The sequence below is a fragment of the Theobroma cacao genome, chromosome 6, assembly GCF_053813885.1.
Source record: "Theobroma cacao isolate CCN51 chromosome 6, ASM5381388v1, whole genome shotgun sequence".
NCBI classification, from domain to species: Eukaryota; Viridiplantae; Streptophyta; class Magnoliopsida; order Malvales; family Malvaceae; genus Theobroma; species Theobroma cacao.
In genome coordinates this window covers 29,984,050-30,007,231 of record NC_142644.1, presented here as the reverse complement: position 1 = coordinate 30,007,231, position 23,182 = coordinate 29,984,050, and the positions used below count along the sequence as shown (strand labels likewise).

General features: G+C 35.5%; 4 protein-coding genes across 4 annotated transcripts; 1 reads left to right on the top strand and 3 right to left on the bottom strand.

The window, feature by feature from the left end:
- Positions 1 to 400: 400 nt before the first annotated feature.
- FBS2 (F-box family protein) lies at positions 401 to 1,852 on the bottom strand. Its single transcript, XM_007025736.3, has 3 exons — positions 1,228 to 1,852; positions 1,046 to 1,120; positions 401 to 947 (listed from the first exon to the last, which is right to left on the bottom strand). Exons 1-3 carry the CDS (start codon positions 1,507 to 1,509, stop codon positions 750 to 752), a joined length of 555 nt encoding a protein of 184 aa, XP_007025798.3. The 5' UTR covers positions 1,510 to 1,852; the 3' UTR covers positions 401 to 749.
- A 3,231-nt stretch (positions 1,853 to 5,083) lies between these two features.
- Positions 5,084 to 6,314, top strand: LOC148762274 (FBD-associated F-box protein At1g61320-like). The gene is made up of 3 exons (XM_088807676.1): positions 5,084 to 5,186; positions 5,426 to 5,994; positions 6,153 to 6,314. Exons 1-3 carry the CDS (start codon positions 5,084 to 5,086, stop codon positions 6,312 to 6,314), a joined length of 834 nt encoding a protein of 277 aa, XP_088663802.1.
- A 9,112-nt stretch (positions 6,315 to 15,426) lies between these two features.
- Positions 15,427 to 19,138, bottom strand: LOC18596953 (Transducin/WD40 repeat-like superfamily protein). Its single transcript, XM_007025730.3, has 14 exons — positions 18,846 to 19,138; positions 18,697 to 18,759; positions 18,561 to 18,616; positions 18,384 to 18,464; positions 18,226 to 18,299; positions 17,909 to 17,991; positions 17,480 to 17,586; positions 17,252 to 17,394; positions 17,111 to 17,158; positions 16,514 to 16,566; positions 16,212 to 16,296; positions 16,059 to 16,125; positions 15,853 to 15,963; positions 15,427 to 15,655 (listed from the first exon to the last, which is right to left on the bottom strand). The coding sequence occupies exons 1-14, from the start codon at positions 19,046 to 19,048 to the stop codon at positions 15,591 to 15,593; spliced, it is 1,239 nt and encodes a 412-aa protein (XP_007025792.3). The 5' UTR covers positions 19,049 to 19,138; the 3' UTR covers positions 15,427 to 15,590.
- A 235-nt stretch (positions 19,139 to 19,373) lies between these two features.
- FMN/FHY (riboflavin kinase/FMN hydrolase) lies at positions 19,374 to 23,134 on the bottom strand. Its single transcript, XM_007025729.3, has 10 exons — positions 22,371 to 23,134; positions 21,844 to 22,030; positions 21,626 to 21,756; positions 21,482 to 21,551; positions 21,301 to 21,366; positions 20,592 to 20,746; positions 20,404 to 20,499; positions 20,007 to 20,158; positions 19,840 to 19,923; positions 19,374 to 19,755 (listed from the first exon to the last, which is right to left on the bottom strand). The coding sequence occupies exons 1-10, from the start codon at positions 22,438 to 22,440 to the stop codon at positions 19,630 to 19,632; spliced, it is 1,137 nt and encodes a 378-aa protein (XP_007025791.3). The 5' UTR covers positions 22,441 to 23,134; the 3' UTR covers positions 19,374 to 19,629.
- Positions 23,135 to 23,182: the final 48 nt, after the last annotated feature.

The following is a 23,182-nucleotide window of genomic DNA, read 5'->3' as shown; positions in this document are numbered from 1 at the left end:
TATTGAAGTTGTTATTTAATTGCATTTCAAGCAACACCATGAGACAACAGATCATGCAGCCGAAATGGGTTTAGCTTGTAGAACACACCAAGAATCAGCAGCAAAATGTAGTTAATGCAATAAAGCAGGTGGTGATACACGTCAAAATATGGAATCTGCACCCTTTTGTAACTTTTATGCAGGAAATGCATGAAACCCACTCTTAGTTTTAGCTTCGAGGTTTCAGCATCCATGGCGAAATCTACTAACTAAACAACTACCAAGCAAAAAACAGAAAACTTCCTTTAAGATCCCATGGCTTTCTAGGAACATATGAAGATGACTGGTTTAGCTTCAAGAACCAAACATCAAAATCTAGTGAAGGAAACAGATATTACTTTAAATCAAGTAGAGAGTACACTGAATCAATAAATCATCAGGAAATATTTCTACATTCCTTATCTTATTATGCATAAAAGAGTGTGCAGAATCAGCTTTACACCCTCAAATCTGAACTTTATCACATCAGAAGGGTCAAGGTTGCCCTCCAAACAAATACATCCGAAAATCTGGGATCTCCCTTTCTTTCTCATGTACACAAAGATACAAACAAGCCAGGAAACCCCACCATCTTCAACAAAACGTTTGAAGAAATGGCTTGTCAAGAATCTAACCCATGTACAAAGATCCAACAAGCAGATCCACTAATCAACCCCCCTTTAAATCTACAACAAAAACAAGCTATTTACAAAATTTAATCATTTTCCGTGTCAAGCAAACAATGCCACTGAAATATCAGCCAGCTTTCTTCTGTTGATTTTCCTTTGAAACCGCAATTTGAGCTTCGGTGCATTTGGAGCTTCAATATCATCTAAGTCGCTTGATTCCTCAAAATCAATTGAAGTTCGAAAAGCCTTGATCTTTGTTGGTGTGCTATAAGCAAAGTGCGACTGCTTTGCAATCACAGTCTGAGGGAAAAGAAAAGAATGATGTTAGTCAAAAGAATCAGCTTTGAATAGCTAAGAATGAGAAACTTATAATCCAAATTAAACTGCATTATACTCACAGCTTCTCTGATTGATTTAGAAACATTAAAAAGTTGCTTCAAATCTTTATGATCCACACCACAAATAATCCTAATCTGCAAAAATAAGAAAGAAAAAGATCTTTCCAATCAATCACAATCTTACAAACCAAAAATAGAAACTACTAAAAGACAATTGAAACTTTGGGATTCTTAGTACTTACAAGTACATCTTGAGGAAGTGATTCAAGAGCAGATTTTTCATGGTAATCATCAATCATCATCATCACCATTCTCTCACTGCATTGCCTTTTCAACAATGGAAATTCGGTCGCAGAATCAAGAGGCAAAGATTCCTCCATCTCATTCGATATTTCAATCCTTTTCCTCCCCAATCCGCGAGTGTATCTTACAAACCCAAGCCCTAACTCTTCTTCCTCGTTCACACCACCATGCGTCAACCTCAGTGAAGGACTACGGTATACTCTGCCGGAAGCCATTTCCATAACAAACTCACTCCAAATTTTCCAAAAGCTAAAACTCTTTTAGTAATCTGAATCTAAACCCCCCACGAAAAGAAACTCAAAGATTAGATTTTCACTCCAAAATAATGGAATCTACAGAGAGCAGAATCTAGAAACAGTTTCTGAAAATACCGAAATTTGACAAGCAGAACAAAACCAGAAAGCGATCTTTATAGAAGCAGAACAATACTGAAACCCAAACTGAATCTGGGATTTCTTTCCTTAGATATAGGGATGAAGATATAAACCCTAAATTTGAGAGAAGATAACTGTTGCTTCACTGGTGAGAAGGGAAACAAAGAACTGCCTTACACAGAGAGTTGCTTTAGAAACCGGAACTTCTCCTTATATACCGGTAAAAAAAATTAAAAAATATATATTTTTTAATTTAAAAATAAAAAGGGATAAAGCTACGCGTTTTTAATTTTTAATTTTTCTTTTTTACCGCCAGAAACTACTGGAGAATTCCTATGAACAACACCGTAAATCTTTTTGTTTCTCCCTCCTCGTGTGCGTTGGGGGATATTTTAATATAGTCACTTTTGGCGGTTAAATTCGAAACTAGCCGTTGGGAAAGAACACGTGGAGAGAAATTAGATGGAGGTAGGGAAGCTACTTGGGTTGTTGCCTGGAGATGACGTGGAGATAAATGGTCGGTCTAAGTCGGCTTTGTCGTCCGCTTCTTGAACACGTTTCTCTGTTTTTTTGTCCACTTGTGGGTGGGGATATGGCTACAGTGACTGTCACGGTGTCGTTGCAGGCTTGCAGCTCCTTTATTGGTTGTTGGATGGAACACGTGTATGGTCGATCAGAGTTTGGTGATATTCAGCGGATGGAGTTTCGTTCGGACGTACACGCGAGTCGGTGAGTGAAGGGATTAAACAGCCGGCCGATGATATCTTTGACCAACGATTCTAATTTGGAGGCAGACGGCTGTTGCTGGTTTTGCACGATGGGGCCATCCATTCATTGGTCAACACACGTCAAAACCATGGCCGCAAAGTACTGTAAAGAAATACTTTTTCCCCTCAATTTTCGCCCGAATGGAGGTAAAGGTAAAGTGATGAACCAGCTGGAAGCTTCGGCCCACGGGGTCAAGACAAAGTGATAAACAAGCCACATGAACAGTGCTAGAAAAAGCGTACATTGGGGTGTTACCCAAACTGAAGACAGACATCTAACGCACCAAAGAAATCACTGCTTCTAAACTATTTGACCTTAACTCGCAAGAGAATCCAAATTACAGATCGTCATCATGCCAGGTCCTGGAATGCTGGGGAGCAGGGCTGTTGTCAACGTTATGACCATAGAAATGTACAACTTTGGGAGAGATGTCGCAGTCCTGACAAATCTTCCTACACATTGGTTCGTTCCCAGCAGAGATGCTCCTATATTTATTAGTGTTGGGAGAAACCAGAACCAAACATTCCAAACCTGTGGCTCGTTGCAACAAATATTTCACCATTTCTATTTCATGATCTCCGGACTTGAAACCTTCCAGTTTGATAAATTGAAGGCAATTGAAGAGCTGAGGATGCTGTTCAACTAATGGACATAGATTGTCTTCCCAATATGGTCGAGTCCTAAAAGAAAATCTTTTAAGCTGTAAAATGATTTAAATTTCAAATATATATAAATACAAACATTTCGAATCATATAAAAAAATTTACATACTTTACTAAATGTTTTAAATTTTAAATTTTCAATATAAATGCTAAATTGTAAGTAATTAAACATGCTTACATCAATGAAAAGCTTTTTCAATGGGCAATATCATGCAGATTGCAAAATGTTGCTCCTGCCATGAACAGGATAAAAATTAAAGAACACTTTTCATAGCTTCAGGGTTTTTACCGTCCCGATGGCCTCAAAATGGGAAGAAATCTTGTCAGGGATTCTTGCTAGACAGGAATTCAAGTCGAGCTCTTCGACTCCTTTGTCGATTAACGATTGACGATTGAATCCAATTTTTGACACTGTCTTCAGCACCTGTTGGATTAAAAAACAAACTCAACGTTTGGATGTTTGACACCAGGTGGAGATCAAAAACATGGCCGACAATCTTGAGAAATTCCTTTCGACTGTGACGCCTAGCAAAACCTCCATCAAAGCACAATTCCCGATTCAAGCAACCAAGATTGCTTGAATCTTGCTGACACTGTTAACACTTGTATTGCCTGTTTGATAGGCAGAAACGAAAAGATGTAGGCAATTAGAACATCATCTGGGAAACTAAAGATAGGCTCGTCAACAAAATTTTCTTTCTCGTTTCTCTTTGGTGGGTTTTCCAGGTTCTCATGAATTCCAGGAGACGCCATAAGATCAAACCATCAGAAAAAACTTGGGTTTCTGTTTCTACGAATTAGTACTACTTATATGCAGTAAAGGGAGGAGGATTTTATTTTCTAGTTAGGGAAACAAGAAAATCTAATAAACTAGCTACCAATTGAATACTATCATTACTAAATGGAGATACCATTGAATCAAAATATTAGAAGGCAGCTTCAATTAAATAGGAAAAGACAAAACAAATTAAGCAGGATTGAGGGTCAATGTTTCTTGATTATATTACGTTAGATTTTAATTCTTCTTGCGTTGAGAAAATTTAGGTTCCATAGTTGGGTTACCATTTCTGCAGTCCTCTTCTGGGCACAAATTGATCAGACCTGACATGGGAGGGCTATTCTACAAGGAAACTGCAGATCAGTGTTGTAGTGACGAGTGTCGTTTTACATAAGCCAAAGTTACTAATGCGGTCGTTTTGAGTCGGTCCTTTCTTAACCCCACTTCCATATTCTATGCTTGATATTGTTGGCAAATGGAAGTATATTACCTGATTAAAAAAAGCTTGGATTTGATCTTGAGACAAAAATGGTGACAACAGATAAGAATCATAAATTTCTAAAACTTTTCATTCTTCCATATATAATTATTCCTTCCAAATTTTTGTGTTCTTTCCATGTGAATTACATCCAAATTTTTATGCTTTACAGTATTTGATCTTCATGTGAATAATTTTAGATCTTCAGTGATTAGATCATCATGGTGACTAGATCATTGTGATAAAATTGAAAATACATCAAAATTACCTATATTAAATGATAAACTCAAAACGACAATATCAGTGACTTTAGCTTAGGTAAAACGACTCTGGCCACTGCAACATTGATCCGCAGTTTCCTTGTGGAGGAGCCATTCCACATCTAACTGAGGCTTGATCTATTTCTATCCAGCAGAGAATTGTAGAAATGGTAATTCAAACTATGAAAACTAAATTTGCTCTAGACAGAAAGATTCAAAGGTAATGTAATGAAGAATATATATTGAACCTAAATCCTCCTTAATTTGTTTTGTCTTCTCCTATTTAATTGAAGCTGTCTTATGATATTTTGATTCAATGGTATATCTATTAGGTAATGACAGTATTCAATTGCTAGCTAGTTTATTAGATTTTATTGTTTCCCTAGCTATAAAGTAAGATCATTTTCCCTTAATTTAAAGCAATATATATGGTAGTACTAGCAAGCGAAATTCCTGATAGTTTGAGCATATAGCTATGGCATCTCTAGGCATTGAGAACCTGGAAAACCCCAGAAAGAAAAACAAGAGAGAAAACTTAGGTGAACATGGTCATAGTCCACATCCTGGAAATGTTCATGGTAGAACTGCTGTCCAGCCTCTCTCTGGTTTCCCAGATAACGTCCTTGCAAAAATATTTTCCTTTCTGCCTATCAAACAGGCAATTCAAGCTTCAACAGTGTCACCAAGATTCAAGCAATCTTGGCTCGTTAGTCAAAAACAGTGTTTTGACAAAGATTTTGCTCAACATCGAACCATGTTTTTGATCTCCATCTGGGGCCAAACATTCAAACTTTTCGTTTGTTTTTGGATCCAACAGGTGCTGAAGAAACTGTTGAGAATTGGCTCCAAACGTCAATCGCCAAAGGGGTTGAAGAGCTTGACTTGAATTTCAGTCTGGCAAATGTCCTTTACAAGATCTCTTCGGGTTTTGATGATGTCAAGACGATGAAAATCCTGAAACTATGCCGCTGTGATCTTGAGCTTTTGCCAACTTTTCAAGGTCTGACTAATCTGCTAACTCCTACTCTAACCAAGATTAAGATTGCTGCAGATTCCATCAAAACTGTGTTCTCCAACTGCATGTTTCTCGAGACTTTAAAGTTGGTACAGTGCCGTGAGATTGATCACTTGGAGATTTCGTTAGAAAATCTAAGAAGCTTCAAGGCCTTAAAAGTGGGAGATTGCTCGGATCTACGTAAGATTGAGATTGAGTCTCCAACTTTATGCTCATTTTATTACAGTAGAGATATGATCTTATTCAAATCTCGAGTTAAATTTCAATTACATGATTTGATTCTCGATTGCAAGCCTCTAAGAAGAAGATTCTTCCAGAAAAGAGTTGAAAGATTCTTCAAGAAAGGGGGTTATTTACATGAGTTCTGGCATGTTCGTGTTCTCTCTACTAGCAGTACCCTTCTTGAGATATGTGATTCGATGCATTCGGATTCTCGTATTTGTGGTCTTTCTTTTTCATTGATATCATTAGAATATATGAATATAAATAATCTTTGACAAGTTTTCCTTGGCTTGTTTGTTGAATATAGGATATATCCCCGAGGTTCTTTGATAAGCGACCCTTGCGCTTGGCCTTTGGGAGCCTGAAGGAACTATACGCGTTCATGGTAGGAGCAACATACTGCAATCTATATGATATTGCCCATTTTCTCTCGCATGCCCCTATTTGGAAAGGCTTTTCATTAACGTAAGCAAGTTTAATTATTTACAAAATAATATTCATATATGAATGTTCATTCTTTTTATATGATCCGAAATGCTTATATTTATATACATTTTAAATATCAAAATTTAAATTTTTTTTACAATTTAACATATTCACTTTTAAAAATAATTATTCATAATTGATATTAATGTCTGAAACTGAACAATATGAGACGAAACATTTATGTCCATTGATCAAACAAATTTTTCACAGGTTAAAATATCTTAAATTTATCAAATTAAAAAAATTTAAATTCAAAAATCAAATCATGTAATTGAAATTTAACTCGATATTTGAATAAGATCATATCTCCTCTATAATAAAATGAGCGTGCTGTTGACGGCTTGATCTCAATCGTACGTAGATGGGAGCAATCTCCCACTTTTAAGGCCTTAAAGCTTCTTAGATTTTCTGCCGAAATCTCAAAGTGATCAATATCACGTCACTGTACCAACTCTAAAGTCTCGAGAGACAAGAAGTTGGAGAACACAGCTTTGATGGAATCTGCAGCAATCTTAATCTTGGTTAGAGTAGGAGTTCGCAGAGAAGTCAGACCTTGAAAAGGTGGCAAAAGCTCAAGATCACAGCGGCATAGCTTCAGGGTTTTCATCGTCTTGACATCATCAAAACCCGAAGAGATCTTGTAAAGGACATTTGCCAGACTGAAATTCAAGTCGAGCTCTTCAACCCCTTTGGCGATTGACGTTTGGATCCAATTCTCAACAGTTTCTTAGCACCTGTTGGATCAAAAAACAAACTAAAAGTTTGAATGTTTAGCCCCAGATGGAGATCAAAAACACGGTTGACAATCTTCATAAATTCCTTTCGACTACGATGTTGAGCAAAATCTTTGTCAAAACACAGTTTTTGAACAAAGAGCCAAGATTGCTTGAATCTTGGTGACATTGTTGAAGCTTGAATTGCCTGTTTGATAGGCAGAAAGGAAAATATTTTTGCAAGGACATCATCTGGGAAACCAGAGAGAGTCTGGACAGCAGTTCTATCATGAACATTTTCAGGATGTGGACTATATGACCATGGTCACCTAAGCTTTCTCTCTTGTTTTTCTTTCTTTGCTTCCCCTGGTTCTCAATTCCTAGAGACGCCATAGCTATAGCCTCAAATATACTGCTGATTGCTCTAAAGGGAAAGTTTTTGACTAAAGAGCCAAGATTGCTTGAATCTTGGTGACACTGTTGAAGCTTGAATTGCTTGTTTGATAGGCAGAAAGGAAAATATTTTTGCAAGGACGTCATGTGGGAAACCAGGGAGACGCTGGACAGCAGTTCTACCTTGAACATTTTCAGGATGTGGACTATGACCATGGTCACCTAAGCTTTCTCTCTCGTTTTTCTTTCTTTGCTTTTCCAAGTTCTCAATTCCTAGAGATGCCATAGCTATAGGCTCAAATATACTACTGATTGCTTTAAAGGGAGAATGATCTTATTTTATAGCTAGGGAAACAAGAAATTTGATTTATTAGTTGGTGAATGATTCCTCGTCTAAAAATTAAAATTCGAATCCTCTTTCTCTCAATTATAAAAAAAAAAACAAGAAATTTTATGAAAATAGCTGCCAATTGATTACTATCAACAGGTAAACATCAGAAGAAAGCTTCAATTAAATAAGAGAAGGCACTTGAGCATTTGACTCATTGGTTAGTGCATGATCTCCTGTTTTAAGAATAAGATTTAAATCTCCTCCCCTAATTTTCAAAAAAGTAAAAGAAGACCAAATAAAGTAAGAAGGATTTGGGTTCAATATTTCTTCATTAAATGAGCATGGATTTTTTGAATCTGTGTGTCTGGAGCAAATTTAGTTTCCATAGTATGGGTCACCATTTCTGCAATTCTCTGCCGAATACAAATAGATGAGACCTCAGTCAGACGTGGAGGGCTCTTCTACAAGGAAACTGCATACAAATGTTGCAATGACCAGCGTCGTTTTACACAAGACAAAGTTGATGATGCTGTCGTTTTGAGTCTGCCATTCTAAACTTCGTAAGCCACTTCCGTATTAGATCCATGATATTTTTGGCAAGTAGAAGTAAATTACCTACTATAAAATCTATTAGTAATGATTTAAATGAATTATTTGGGCAAAAAAGGTAATGCATTCAAGAAATTTATAATTCATATATAGTTTTACCACTTTTTTTTCAACATTCCTTTTTTAGATTCTTATATATGGAAGGATGAAAAGTTTTAGATAATTTTCCATATTTAGAAATACTAATATGGCAGTATAGAATATGTTCAGATTATGCTTCCAATTTCTCCAATGGAGTCATTTAATGTGGGTAATGTTCATGTATTTTCAATCTTATCACAATGATCTAGTCACCACGATGATCTTATCACTGAAGATCTAAAACTATTCACATGAGATCAAATATCGTAAAGCATAAAATTTAAAAACCAATCATATTATTTTCAAGAAACAATATTTTGAACAGTGTAAAAGTTTATTATAGAAAAATATTGTGATATAATTTTGATTAAGCAAAACTTTTTTTGCATAAATAATTAAAAAGAGTAAAATTAATTTCGAAGATCATGTATGTACCTTAACAAAAAGAATCTCATTGCGTATGGAATTTAGATCCCTTCTCCACAACTATCTAATTAAATTTCCCTTGACGAACAAAGAAAAGCCTAAAGAATCGAATTTTCCCTACAGCCTTCAATATGGAATTTAGATTACTTCTAGACGAAGATCTAATTGAACCTCCCTTAGTGATTGGAGAATACGTAGAAATGATTAGAAAATACACAGAAAAGAGGATTTGCTTTGGAAAAAAAATTCTCTAAACCCAAGAGAAGTAATTTTGGCATGAAAGTGAAAAGAATTGTGTCGAGAAGTGATTGTAAATTAAGAGATAAATACTAAAGGGTCTAGATTTTAGAGAAAGAAATGAGAAGAGTTTTGATTTGTGTAAGAAAATAGTCGACACTTTAAAAAAAAAATGAGAGTTTTGACTTGTGTAAGGAAATTTACGTTTACAAAAATAAGTGAGGACTATTTGTAAAATATGTACACATTTGAAATATTCATTTTACAAACTGTATCAAAACCATATTATATAAATATATATATATATATGATATTTTTTTATTATAACCACAGAATCAAATTAATTATAATATATTACATTTAACATACTGTGTACACATCACATGAGTGGACGAGATTATAAAATTCAAATGTCAAATTAAAATTTCTTTATTTTTTAAATAATCCTTTCACTACAAGACTTAATGATAATTAGACCATTCGGAAACATAAGCTTGGGTTCAAATTTGACCAACCCCTTTCCCTTACCCTATGATCTCATGCTGAAGGTGGTACGATATCTGATAATGCCATTATAAGATGACAAACATGGGGCAATGCCCGGTTTGGGGATTCACTTCCAAATTCACCCACATTTTTGCATTAACAGTGTTGTATAGCAAAGATTGCAAGAGGAATATAGTCAAGGCATTGAGACAAGTTTATTTGAACCAGCAGGTTCATCGTCCCGTTATTCTCACATTATAAGCCAAAAGCTTCAAGAGGCAGAGGATCACAATATCTTTTCTTGTCCACCAGGATATCAATTTATATAAGAGATCTTACTCTTCTATACTGATTACAAAACTCCAACACCTTTGGGACAACATCGTGCTATGTTATGGCGTATGTCATGACCATTGGGAAGAGAGTGAAACAGACTGCCAGACGAGCATTTTGTTAATAGCAATTCTGAAAGCTAAAACCATCACTCGATGAAGGGAAAAGAAAAGATATTGCTAAAACTAACTGTTATAGTTGTTCATATTAAACGTGATGAACGTACAAAGAAAAAGGAAAATGACACTGAAGAATGGAAATCACATAGTTACACGATGGGGGATGGTTTCCATGATCCCATGGACTGCGAAAATCACCCATGTTCAACATTGTTCTCCAGCAGTAAAATCGTAAGAGAAACCCCACACAGAAGCACAATTTTCGTCACCTACATGCAATAGAGAATGAAATCATTGACGGATAGCATTTATGTCTAAAAACACCATTACAATTTTTCGTCATGATACTCAAGTATTTGCGAAGAGGTAAAACCAGAATAAGATAATATGAGACCGATAGGAAGAACTGGCCATAAGGCATCCCAAAGCAAAGAGAAAGTTTGATCATTGATGTGACTGGAAGTACCTCTCAAATGCAAATCCTCATTGTCATCCTCAGGCATTTGAAATCTTCGGTGGCCTGATGAAGTGGTAGCCATTGGCAGGAATGGTTGGATAGAGAAACCATTAACGGTGTCTGCAGATTACATAGAAAACTGGTAAGAAACAGACCATGCTCACGATAAGCAAAAATGAATCTGATTCTTCCTAAAATAATGTAGTATGTCTAACCAGCTGCAACTTGAAAGCCTGACACCCACTGCCCAGTTTGTAAATCATAGATATGAACAAGACCATCCTAAAAATAAATTTCAGAGAAATTAGCAAACAGTTAATTACTAATTGCACTGGATCAACAGAGATAGAAGAACAAAGAAAATTACCTGACCACCTGTACCAAGATGTCGACCAGATGACTCAAAATCAAAAGCTATTCGTTGGTTGGTATCTTCAGATGATCTGTATAACCTACAAACAAGGTACAAAGAAGATCATCGGGAATTTTATCATGACAATGGCATTGAAATCGTATGTGTACCTGTGATAAAGATTTATTTTCTGGGGTACTCAGATTGCTCCAAATGAATTTCTTTTCTTGAATGCATATACAATTTTCCTTCTTGTTAATTTTACTGATTAATTCATAATATGCAGACAGAGGTATTGGTGTGTAGTTACCAATCCACAGGTACCACAACAAATTATACCAAACGCTGCTATAATTATTCATTAGGGGGACATTTTGCCTAGCAAAGGATTCCATTTAAAGTTTTGATGGGTTAAATCTGGGTAAAAGGATTGGACGAGAGTTTAGAATTTTAGGCTGATTTTGAGATACAAACACCTTTATTTAGCATTGATCTAAACATGAATTTTACTGAATTAACAATAAACTCGAGCTGGTATAAACATAGGCCTCTTCTGGACACAAATTGATCAGACCTCAGTTAGACATGGGAGGGCTATTCTACATGGAAACTGCAGATCAGTGTTGTAGTGACCAGCGTCGTTTTGCATAGGCCAAAGATACTAATGCGGTCGTTTTGAGACGGTCCTTTCTTAACCCCACTTCATATTCTATGCTTGATATTGTTGGCAAATGGAAGTATATTACCTAATTATAAAAAGCTTGGATTTGATCTTGAGACAAAAATGTTGACAACAGATAAAAATCATTAATTTCTACAACTTTTCAGTCTTCCATAAATAATTATTCCTTCCAAAATTTTGTGTTCTTTCCATGTGAATATTTTCCAAACTTTTATGCTTCACAATATTTGATCTTAATGTGAAAAAGTTTAGATCTTCAGTGATTAGATCATCATGCATGGTGACTAGATCATTGTGATAAGATTGAAAATGCATCAAAATTTCCTATATTAAATGATAAACTCAAAACGACAACATCAATGACTTTAGCTTAGGTAAAACGATGCTGGTCACTGCAACTTTGATCTGCAGTTTCCTTGTGGAGGAGCCCTTCCACATCTGATTGAGGCTTGATCTATTTGTATCCAGCAAAGAATTGCATAAATGATAATCCAAACTATGAAAACTAAATTTGCGCTATACAGAAAGATTCAAAATCAAAGGTAATGTAATGAAGAAATATAAGTTGAACCTAAATCCTCCTTAATTTGTTTTCTCTTCTCCTACTTCATTGAAGCTGTCTTATGATATTTTGATTCAATGGTATATCTATTTGGTAATGATCGTATTCAATTGGTAGCTAGTTTATTCGATTTTATTGTTTCCCTAGCTATAAAGTAAGATCATTTTCCCTTTAGAGCAATATATATGTTAGTACTAGCCAGAGAAATTCCCGATCGTTTGAGCATATAGCTATGGCATCTCTAGGCATTGAGAACCTGGAAAACCCAACAAAGAAAAACAAGAGTGAAAACTTAGGTGACCATGGTCATAGTCCACATCCTAGAAATGTTCATGGTAGAACTGCTGTCCAGCCTCTCTCTGGTTTCCCAGATGACGTCCTTGCAAAAATATTTTCCTTTCTGCCTATCAAACAGGCAATTCAATCTTCAACAGTGTCACCAAGACTCAAGCAATCTTGGCTCTTTAGTAAAAAACTTTCCCAATCAGCAGTATATTTGAGGCTATAGCCATGGCGTCTTTTGGAATTGAGAACCAGGCAAAGCAAAGAAAGAAAAACGAGAGAGACAGCTTAGGTGACCACGGTCATAGTCCACATCCTGGAAATGTTCATGATAGAACTGCTGTGATGTTGAGCAAAATCTTTGTCAAAACACAGTTTTTGACCAAAGAGCCAAGATTGCTTGAATCTTGGTGACTTTGTTGAAGCTTGAATTGCCTGTTTGATAGGCAAAAAGGAAAATATTTTTGCAAGGACGTCATCTGGGAAACCAGAGAGAGGCTGGACAGTAGTTCTACCTTGAACATTTCCAGGATGTGGACTATGACCATGGTCACCTAAGCTTTCTGTCTCGTTTTTCTTTCTTCGCTTTTCCAGGTTCCCAATTTCTACAGATGCCATAGCTATAGGCTCAAACATACTACTGATTGCTTTAAAGGGAAAATGATCTTCTTTTATAGCTAGGGAAACAAGAAATTTGATTTATTGGTTGGTGTATGATTTTCTGTTTAAAAAATAGAATTCGAATCCTCTTTCTCCTAATTATAAAAAGAAAAAACAAGAAATTCTATGAAAATGGCTACCAATTGAATACTATCAATAGGTAATGGAGACACTGGTTGAATCAAAACATTAGAAGAAAGCTTCACTTAAATAGGAGAAGACACCTGAGCATTTAGCCCATTGATTGGTGCATGATCTCCTGTTTTAAGAATAGGATTTAAACCTCCTTTTCCTAATTTCCAAAAAAATAAAAGAAAACCAAATAAAGTAAGGAGGATCTAGGTTTAATATTTCTTCATTAAATTACCTTTGATTTTTTGAATCTGTGTGTCTGGAGTAGATTTAGTTTCCATAGTATGGGTCACCATTTCTGCAATTCTCTGATGGATTAAAATAGATCAGACCTCAGTCAAACATGGAGGGCTCTACTACAAGGAAACTGCATACAAATGTTGCAATGACCAGCGTCGTTTTACACAAGACAAAGTCGATGATGCTGTCGTTTTGAGTCTGCCATTCTAAACTTCGTAAGCTACTTCCATGTTAGATCCATGATATTTTTGGCAAGTAAAAGTAAATGACTTACTATAAAATCTATTATTAATGATTTAAATGAATTATTTGAGCAAAAAAGGTAATGCATCCAAGAAATTTATAATTCATATCTAGTTTTACCATATTTGTCTCAACATTCTTTTTTTAGATTCTTATATATGGAAGGATGAAAAGTTTTAGATAATTTTCTATATTTGGAAATGCTAATATGGAAACATAATATGTTCAGATTATGCTTCCAATTTTTCCAATGGAGTCATTTAATGTGGGTAATGTTCATGTATTTTCAATCTTATTACAATGGTTTAGTCACCACGACGATCTTATCACTGAAGATTTAAAACTATTCACATGATGATCAAATATCGTAAAGCATAAAATTTTAAAAACAATCATATTATTTTCAATATACAATATTTTGAACAGTGTAAAAGTTTATTATAAAAAATTATTGTGATATAATTTTGAGAAGGAGGCAAAACTTTTTATGCATAAATAATTAAAAAGAGTAAAATCTTCGTAAATTAATTTCGAAGATCATGTACGAACCTTTACAAAAAAAATCTCTTTGTGTCTGCTTTTCAATCTGAAATTTAGTTCCCTTCTCCATGGCGATCTAATTAAATCTCCCTTGATGAACGGAGCAAAGCATAAAGAATCAAATTTTCCCTACAGCCTTCAATAGGGAATTTAGATTACTTCCGGACGAAGATCCAATTGAGCCTCTCTTAATGATTGGAGAATATGTAGAAATGATTAGAAAATACATAGAAAAGAGGATTTGCTTTGAAAAAAAATTCTCTAAACCCAAGAGAAGTAATTTTGGCACGAAAGTGAAAAGCATGGTGTCAAGAAATGATTGTAAATTAAGAGATAAATAGCGAAGGATCTAGATTTTAGAAAAAAATATGAGAAGAGTTTTGACTTGTATAAGAAAAAAGTCGACACTTTAGAAAAAGAAATGAAAAGAGTTTTGACTTGTGTAAAAAAATTTACGTTTACAAGAATAAGTGAGGACTATTTATAAAACATGTGCACGTTTGACATATTCATTTTACAAACTATGTCAAAACCGCGTTATCTAGTGCTTTTATTTGATTATAATCACCAAATCAAATTAATTATAATATACTATATTAACGTATTGTGTACACGTCACATGCATAGACGAAATTATAAAATTCAAATATCAAATTAAAATTCTCTTATTTTTTAAATAATCCTTTCACTAAAAAAATTGATGATAATTAGACCATTCGGAAACATCAGCTTGGGTTCAAAATTGAGCAACCCCGTTCCCTTACCCTATGATCTCATGCTGAAGGTGGTATGAAATCTGATAATGCCATTATAAGATGACAAACATGGGGCAATGCCCGGTTTGGGGATTCACTTCCAAATTCACCCACATTTTTGCATTAGCAGTGTTGTATAGCAAAGAATGCAAGAGGAATATAGTCAAGGCATTGAGACAAGTTTATTTGAACCAGCAGGTTCATCGTCCCGTTATTCTCACATTATAAGCCAAAAGCTTCAAGAGGCAGAGGATCACAATATCTTTTCTTGTCCACCAGGGTATCAATTTATATAAGAGATCTTACTCTTCTATACTGATTGCGAATCTCCAACAGCTTTGGGACAACATCGTGCTATGTTATGGCGTATGTCATGTCCAGTGGGAAGAGAGAGACAGATTGCTAGACTAGCATTTTGTTAATAGCAAATTAGCAATTCTGAAAGCTAAAACCATCACTTGATGAAGGGAAAAGAAAAGATTTTGCTGAAACTAACTGTTTTAGTTGTTTGTAATAAACGTGATGAAGGTACAAAGAAAAGGAAAATGACACTGAAGAATGGAAATCACATAGTTACACGATGGGGGATGGTGTCCAAGCCCATGGACTGCGAAAATGACCCATGTTCAACATTGTTCTCCAGCAGTAAAATCGTAAGAGAAACTCCACACAGAAGCACAATTTTCGTCACCTACATGCAATAGAGAATGAAATCATTGACGGATAGCATTTATGTCTAAAAACACCATTACAATTTTTCGTCATGATACTCAAGTATTTGCGAAAAGGTAAAACCAGAATAAGATAACATAAGACCGACAGGAAGAACTGGCCATAAGGCATCCCAAAGGAAAGAGAAAGTTTGATCATTGATGTGACTGGAAGTACCTCTCAAATGCAAATCCTCATTGTCATCCTCAGGCATTTGAAATCTTCGGTGGCCTGATGAAGTGGTAGCCATTGGCAGGAATGGGTGGAAAGAGAAACCATTAACAGTGTCTGCGGATTAGATAGAAAACTGGTAAGAAACAGACCATGCTCAAGATAAGCAAAAACGAATCTGATTCTTCCTAAAATAATGTAGTATGTCTAACCAGCTGCAACTTGAAAGCCTGATACCCACTGCCCAGTTTGTAAATCATAAATATGAACAAGACCATCCTAAAAATAAATTTCAGAGAAATTAGGAAACACTTAATTATTGATTGCACTCGATCAAATAGAGATAGAAGAACAAAGAAAATTACCTGACCACCTGTACCAAGATGTCGACCAGATGACTCAATATCAAAAGCTATTCGTTGGTTGGTATCTTCAGATGATCTGTATAACCTAAAAACAAGGTACAAAGAAGATCATTGGGAATTTTATCATGACAATGGCATTGAAATCGTATGTGTACCTGTGATAAAGATTTATTTTCTGGGGTACTCAGATTGCTCAAAATGAATTTCTTTTCCTGAATGCATATACAATTTTCCTTCTTGTTTTATTGTCCTCTTAAAGGAAGAAACTACTGCAGTACCGTCCATAAGATTAAATTACTTACTTGTACACAACTTCAACAGCTTTTCTTATGTCCCAGCACATAATATAAGGATCCTAAATAAATTTGATAAAAGACACTGTTAACTTTTATGAATAAAATAAAATGCATGCATTGATTACACCAGTAACAACTTTCCTCAGTAAAAACCTATAGGGAAAGAAAGATTAAGATTAATTCATAAAATGCAGACAGAGGTATTGGTGTGTAGTTACCAATCCACAGGTACCACAACAAATTATACCAAACGCTGCTATAATTATTCATTAGGGGGATATTTTGAAAATGGCCTAGCAAAAGATTCCATTTAAAGTTTTGGTGGGTTAAATCTAGGTAAAAGGATTGAACTAGAGTTTAGAATTTTAGGCTGATTTTGAGAGACAACCACCTTTTATTGGCATTGATCTAAACATGAATTTTACTGAATTAACAATAAACTTGAGCTGGTATAAACATCTCTGGGATCCAGTGAGCCATCATTGACATCAACATTCAGAAATGATTCTATTTTTCAAGAACCAAGAACCAGAAAAGGGCAAACATCTTTGTCTTTTGTCTCATTGGTTGTAAATGGAATGAGGAATATGTACAGTATGTTACCTTCCGAGCTCCAGTATATAGATAATTTCCATCTTTTGAGAATTGCACCTGAATGAAAGGTGAAAAACAATGAAAACACTTTGCCTTTCCTTGTTGATATCATAAATAAAACCAAGTGAATGACAATAAATGCTCACTTACTTGCGTTACACCACCTTCTTGGCCATGCAAAACATATAAGAGCTCCATATTGTCTTCCCTATAGATTGCAGTAGTCTGGCTGTAAGATCCTGTAGCTAGCATTCCAGTGTGAGCAGGACAAAAAGCAATTGCTGATATAATACCTGCAATGAGTAAGTAAGATCAGGACAATAATGCTTTTGCTTTAGTTTCACTAGGAACATCAACAAGCTCAGTTCAGAAAATTACCTGTTTGACCTTCTTTGTTTCCTTGTAGTGTTGAATACTGTGCAAAATCTCTACCAGGACGATGTACATCAAACACTCTAACATATTTGTTGTACCCAGCAAATACCCTACAAGTATAAAGAAGAATTAGAGAAAGCAATAAGAATGTTGTTGGGTCCATCAGTGGAACCCAGTGAAAATGCCTATGCAACAAGTAAAGTTCTTGGGAGAGTATATATAGGAATCCCCCCAAAGTAACAACATAATAATAGATTTTCATAAACAATATGGCAAAAGCTATAAACATGGTCCATGGTTAGCAATATAGGTTTCGGAATTGATTCTTTTTTTTCAAAAACTCAAGGAAAATTTTCAACCTCATAACATAAACACTTGACACAACAAAAAATTACATCAAGCAAATTATGACAATTTCACTGTTTTGCTTACTTAGTCCCTGCAGGATTAAATGAAACTGAAAAGGCAGCAGTTATTTCATCCACAGCATCATAAGCTCGATATGTGCAGCGTAGCTGTAAAAGTTACGACACCAAATATAGTGAAAAAGAAAATAGATTCTACATTAAAAAAAAAAAACACAAAGCAAAATGACCACCCAAAATCTATGCAATCGATGCAAAAGGTTTTAATCAACCTGGCCTGCTTCTTGCACATGCAATGAGATCATCAAGTTTTATCAAAGGATATAATAATAAAATTATTTCTTATTCAAAAGATGTAAATATGTGAGCAAAACGGATGATTACCAGGCCAGAAGTAGCATCCCAAAGATGAATTGGATGGTCACGAGTAGTAGTAGCAAACACACAGGTAACTGGATCTGTTTGACGGTCACATAGGAATAAGTTTTAACCGCAAATCAAAGTCCAATCCTAATAACATAATAAAAGAACTGCCAAAGCACCTGAAGCTGACATGTATGGATACCAACAGAAATCATACACAGACTCCCCTTCACTTACAACAAGTTCTGCCTTATAGGAATCTGTACATTACAAGTAAAACCACAAATTAAACTCTCAAAAGAGCCACGTTGAATTCTCATTCTCAGATATTAATTTGCAAAAATGCTATTCCTTACCTTCTTCAGAGGCTGAAGAACAAGCCGTAACATGATCACTGCTACCATTATCCGGCCTAATAACAATTTTTTTATTAAAAAAATGAAAATATACTAGAAATATATTATAAAAAATGAACAAGAAGAAAAGAATTACAAGGAGAAAAGGCGAAGAGTGTTATCCTCAGAACTGGTGAGAAAACACGAGCCATCAGGAGACCTACAAAGACCAAACCCGGAAAATTCAAAACTAAAAGAAAGTAAAAAGAAAATGGTAGCAGGGGCAAAAGGGGCAATAAAAAATACCATTTGACGCCTTTGAGAAAATTGTTAGGGTTCGGACCGGTTCTGAACTGCTTATGGAAGTGATAGGTTCTGTACGGAGGAACATCGAACTTAATCTTAAGCGGCCACTCGTGTCCTTGTTGGTTCGTAGATTCTGAGGTTTCTGTCAGCTCGATTTGGGAGTTGGATTGCTGATTCTCTTCTTGTCGTTCCTCTTCTCCCATTTTGCCGCCAAAAATTAAGCTTTGAGAAAGGGGAGCTTATAGGAGTGTTTTATTCGCAGAAATGAAGGAAGGAAGACATCGTCCCTAAGATGTTTGACAAAAGTTTGAAGGAAACCCCTGTAGTTTAGTGTAATTGCATTGGTTGGCCCAACACTTTCTTTGTTGTTCAAAATAGTATAGAGATTTAATTGAAAATAATAAAAACTTCAAGAGCCTTTTAAGCATTTATGCCTATATTAATTTGAGGAAATGGCATTTTCATGCTACTATGCCAGATGATATAAGAAATTAACACCTTGATGTATGTTGCTTAGTCTCATAAAGATTGAATCCAAAAACAATTGCATTTCTTCATTGTTTCCCAATACAAGTATATAGTAATTGAAAAAAATAAAAAAGGAAATACATGATCTTTATCAATCGTTCTGCCTTACTGGGCATTGCTTCATGCCAATTGTGTTTATTGGGACTGACCTATTTGATCGAAATAAGGAAACAATAGTGTCCTTCCCAATAGGTGCATTTGTCACCAAAGGAAGTTATGAAAATCCAGTAAATCATGAATGATTGCATTCCCTATGCTAAGAACTTTTTAGATATGGGTCGTCCTTGTGTATTGAGTACAAGGGAAGATCAAGGGCAGTCTCTGCAATCTTTCTGTCCTCTTGAATCTTTGCTATCAGGCTTTCAAGGGATGGGAAATTAACCTATTGCATGTAAAGCTTGTTAGAACGATGCGTAGTAGTATGGCCAGGAAAACGAACTGGAAAATTAAGCATGCTAACCATTACCTCAGGTCGAATATAGCCAACTATGACAAGATGCAATTCCTCACCATAGAAATCTTCATTAAATTCATGAAGCAACCATGGCTCCTGCAGCATGAATTAAATTTAGGAATAAAAGAGTAGAAGAAAAGACTTGTGCAGTTTATCATCCAAGTTAATATTGCACTCACTACAGTCTTTTCAGCATTGTTGAAATACGGGTTCCAACCGATACTCATGACCATTTTATAAACACCTCTTGTAGATAATCCAGCCCAACCAAAATATACCCCTGAAGGATGTTCTGAAAGGAGACTTGAATGGCCTTCTGTTGACAAATTGGCTGGAAACAAGAAAAGGATAAAAAGAGAGCAGAATATGAAGAATAACAGAGGAGGAAATGAAAAATGAATCTGAACAACTTCAAACATCTTGATGTCACATCAAAGCAAGGTAGCTCAAAGACTCTTTAAGTGTTTAGGATCTGTGAGTTACAGGGAGATCTCTAACTTTGATTTCCTTTGAAAACTACTCAAAGGCCAAGTAATGTACAAATGCATACTCGCTTAACAAACCAGAACAGCTTACCTGTAGGGATTCCAAGTACTTTTGACCCACGACCAAATCCCTTAATGACAGGACCACCAATATACCAGGGTTCTATTGGCAAAGTTCCCTCTACCCCTGCAATCACAAAAATATTCTTATGAAGATTGTTTACAGAGTAAAAGTTACTAAACAGGATATAAGATGAAGATAGAGGCTCAGAGGTTTACAATCTTGAAATGAAGGTAGGCCCCACTTTTCAGGTTGCAAATCAAGCAGAGAATTGATCACTTCATCTGCCGAGGTGTAAAGATGAGCTTGTTTTGGAACAGATGGCACAGCAACCACTTCAATTCCAGCAGCCTTACCAGCTGTAACACCTGGCCTGAAAAACAAAGTATTAGAGATAAAATCTATGTTCTATGCTTATGGCTATTCATCTAAACAATGTATGTGCTAATTAGTTAGAAAAACAAAGTATCTAAAACATTACAAGACCACATAGTACTCAGGCATACTGAAGGTTGTGCTCAAATGCTCTGCTAACAGCACTACTACAGCATAAAATTCAGTAGCGTTATGAGGTAGCCAGAGTTCCTTTTCTTTTTATGATGTCCACCATTTCAATTAATTAGAGCTACAATTTTCTCTTAAGAAAGAAATACTGACAACATCAGCAAAAATACCAGCTGCTATTGTGAATATATGATACTTACGCAAGTGTCCAGATGAATTGCTTCAAAGAATAATTACTACATAAAAAGAAATGGTTTCTAGGCATCAGGCTATATATTCCCAAGAGCTAAATCAGTCCACCAGAGAATATTTAGGAATAAATGAACTTTATTTATTCCTAAAAGGAAAATGTAACTAATCGTGCATCATCAAATGGGAAAGCATATTAGCCAGAATACTTATATAAAAGTGGAGGTCGCTTACATAGAATCTTCAATGACTAGGCAACTTGAAGGTTCGGTGTTTAGCCTTTTAGCTGCTTCCAAGAATCTTTAATAGGAAAACCAAGAGTGTTAGAATTTGATAAGGTAAAACCAACAAAGTTAGAATTTTTATTTTAATATTACAGAAAATACATCTAACACAAGATCATAATGCAACTCACATTTCAGGATTTGGCTTCCCTGCGGTCACTTCATCACCACCAACAACGACGGAGAAGTAGTCCTTCCAACCTGCAAAGGGAAATGATGAACAGACAGCTCTAATAATATCTTGGAGGGTTGCTAGAAGTTCCTATGAAAACAACCTTGGTGATAAGAAATTTTGGATTCTATGTTTCCTCTTGGAGAGTTTGAAGCTAAAGCCATAGGCACGCCATGACCACTCAAATGTTTAAGTAGCCGATTGGCACCTGGAAGAGGTTTAATGTTGCATAACCTACAAAGATTATAAATAAGAGCCTTAATATTGCGCTAGTTCCGGTTACATCAACATCTAACAGCGAGCACATAAAACCTGACTCACCGAGCAGAGAATATAGGATGGAGTCCCGCGAGAAATTCATCTTTTCCACAAGGAAGCCCATATTCTTCAACAATAGCTGCAGCAGCTTCCAATGGTGTTTTTCCTATTATTCTTTGAGCTTCTCTTCCATCCCATTGTTTCCCATACTTACCCAAAAAACCTTTCAAAACCTCGCCTACTACACCATCTGTCACGAGATTGAAAACAAATCATCACTATATAAATTAAACTCTAAACTTTCAAAAAAAAAAAACCAAACTCTAGAACCCGAAACGAATGAGAAGCAGATAGTTGCATAACTTCAAGAAAGCAATAATCTCAAATGTTTTTGAAGTATTGGGTCCATAATCAGAGTACCCAAAACTTTATTTTTCTTTTATTTCACAGAATTCAGACCAAACGTAGGTAATCTGGAGATGTATTACAAAAGAAAACAAAGAAAAATAGCTATCAACCAATAACATGTTCCTTGCAGTAAAAAGCAAATTTAAAAAAAAAATCATAGTAACTGTAAAGCAAAAGCTTACCAGTGTTGAGAAGCGTACCATCCAAATCAAGGACGACACATGAAACCAACTTCTTTAAAGGATTGGCCATCGATGTTTTAGTGATCAAACATTAATCACGAATATAATATCTCTGAAAGGGAAGGAAGCACGTCTTATAACTAGTAGAGAAGTGGGGTTAGTTGGTTGAGAATGGTAAGTTCAATTTATTCAAGCCACCGTCTCTGGTAATTTGTGGTGCCCAGAGAGTGAGAAATCGACAAAGAATTTTTCTTTTTTTGTTTTTTTTGGGTTCTTCTGTCCGGCTAGGGAGAACCATTAGCCTTTCGACAAGCATTTATCATAATCCACTTTATTACCCCTTTTGCCCCTTCCTCCATTCTTTATTTTATTCTTTTTGTCAGAGCGAATTTTGTAATAGTCTTGATGTTGATGACTATTATCCCTTAAAAAGAAAAAAAAATCCAAAATTTTCAAGAACATGGTTTCTGGTTTCAGAATCAGGAAAAATGAGACAAATCATGACAGAATCACAGAACCCACCACCGGCCTGATTGAATTTGGAGCTTCTCTTGGAGATTTCTGCTAAGACATATTCCATTTTTACGTCAGCTTTATGTCTTAAAGCAAATGCCATAGCCACGTTGTTTGACAAATACTACAAAGGCAGGCTCGTTCTGTATTTTGCAGTCCTTGTTTGGATTCTTAATGAATGTCTCTTCTTCGTTCATCCCTGTTGGCATCACACTCTCCACTCTTTTGGTTTCTTTGAGCAATTACTAGAAAGAACTACTTGTGTTTTAGGTCGAAAGCATTCCCTCTGATTACAGACA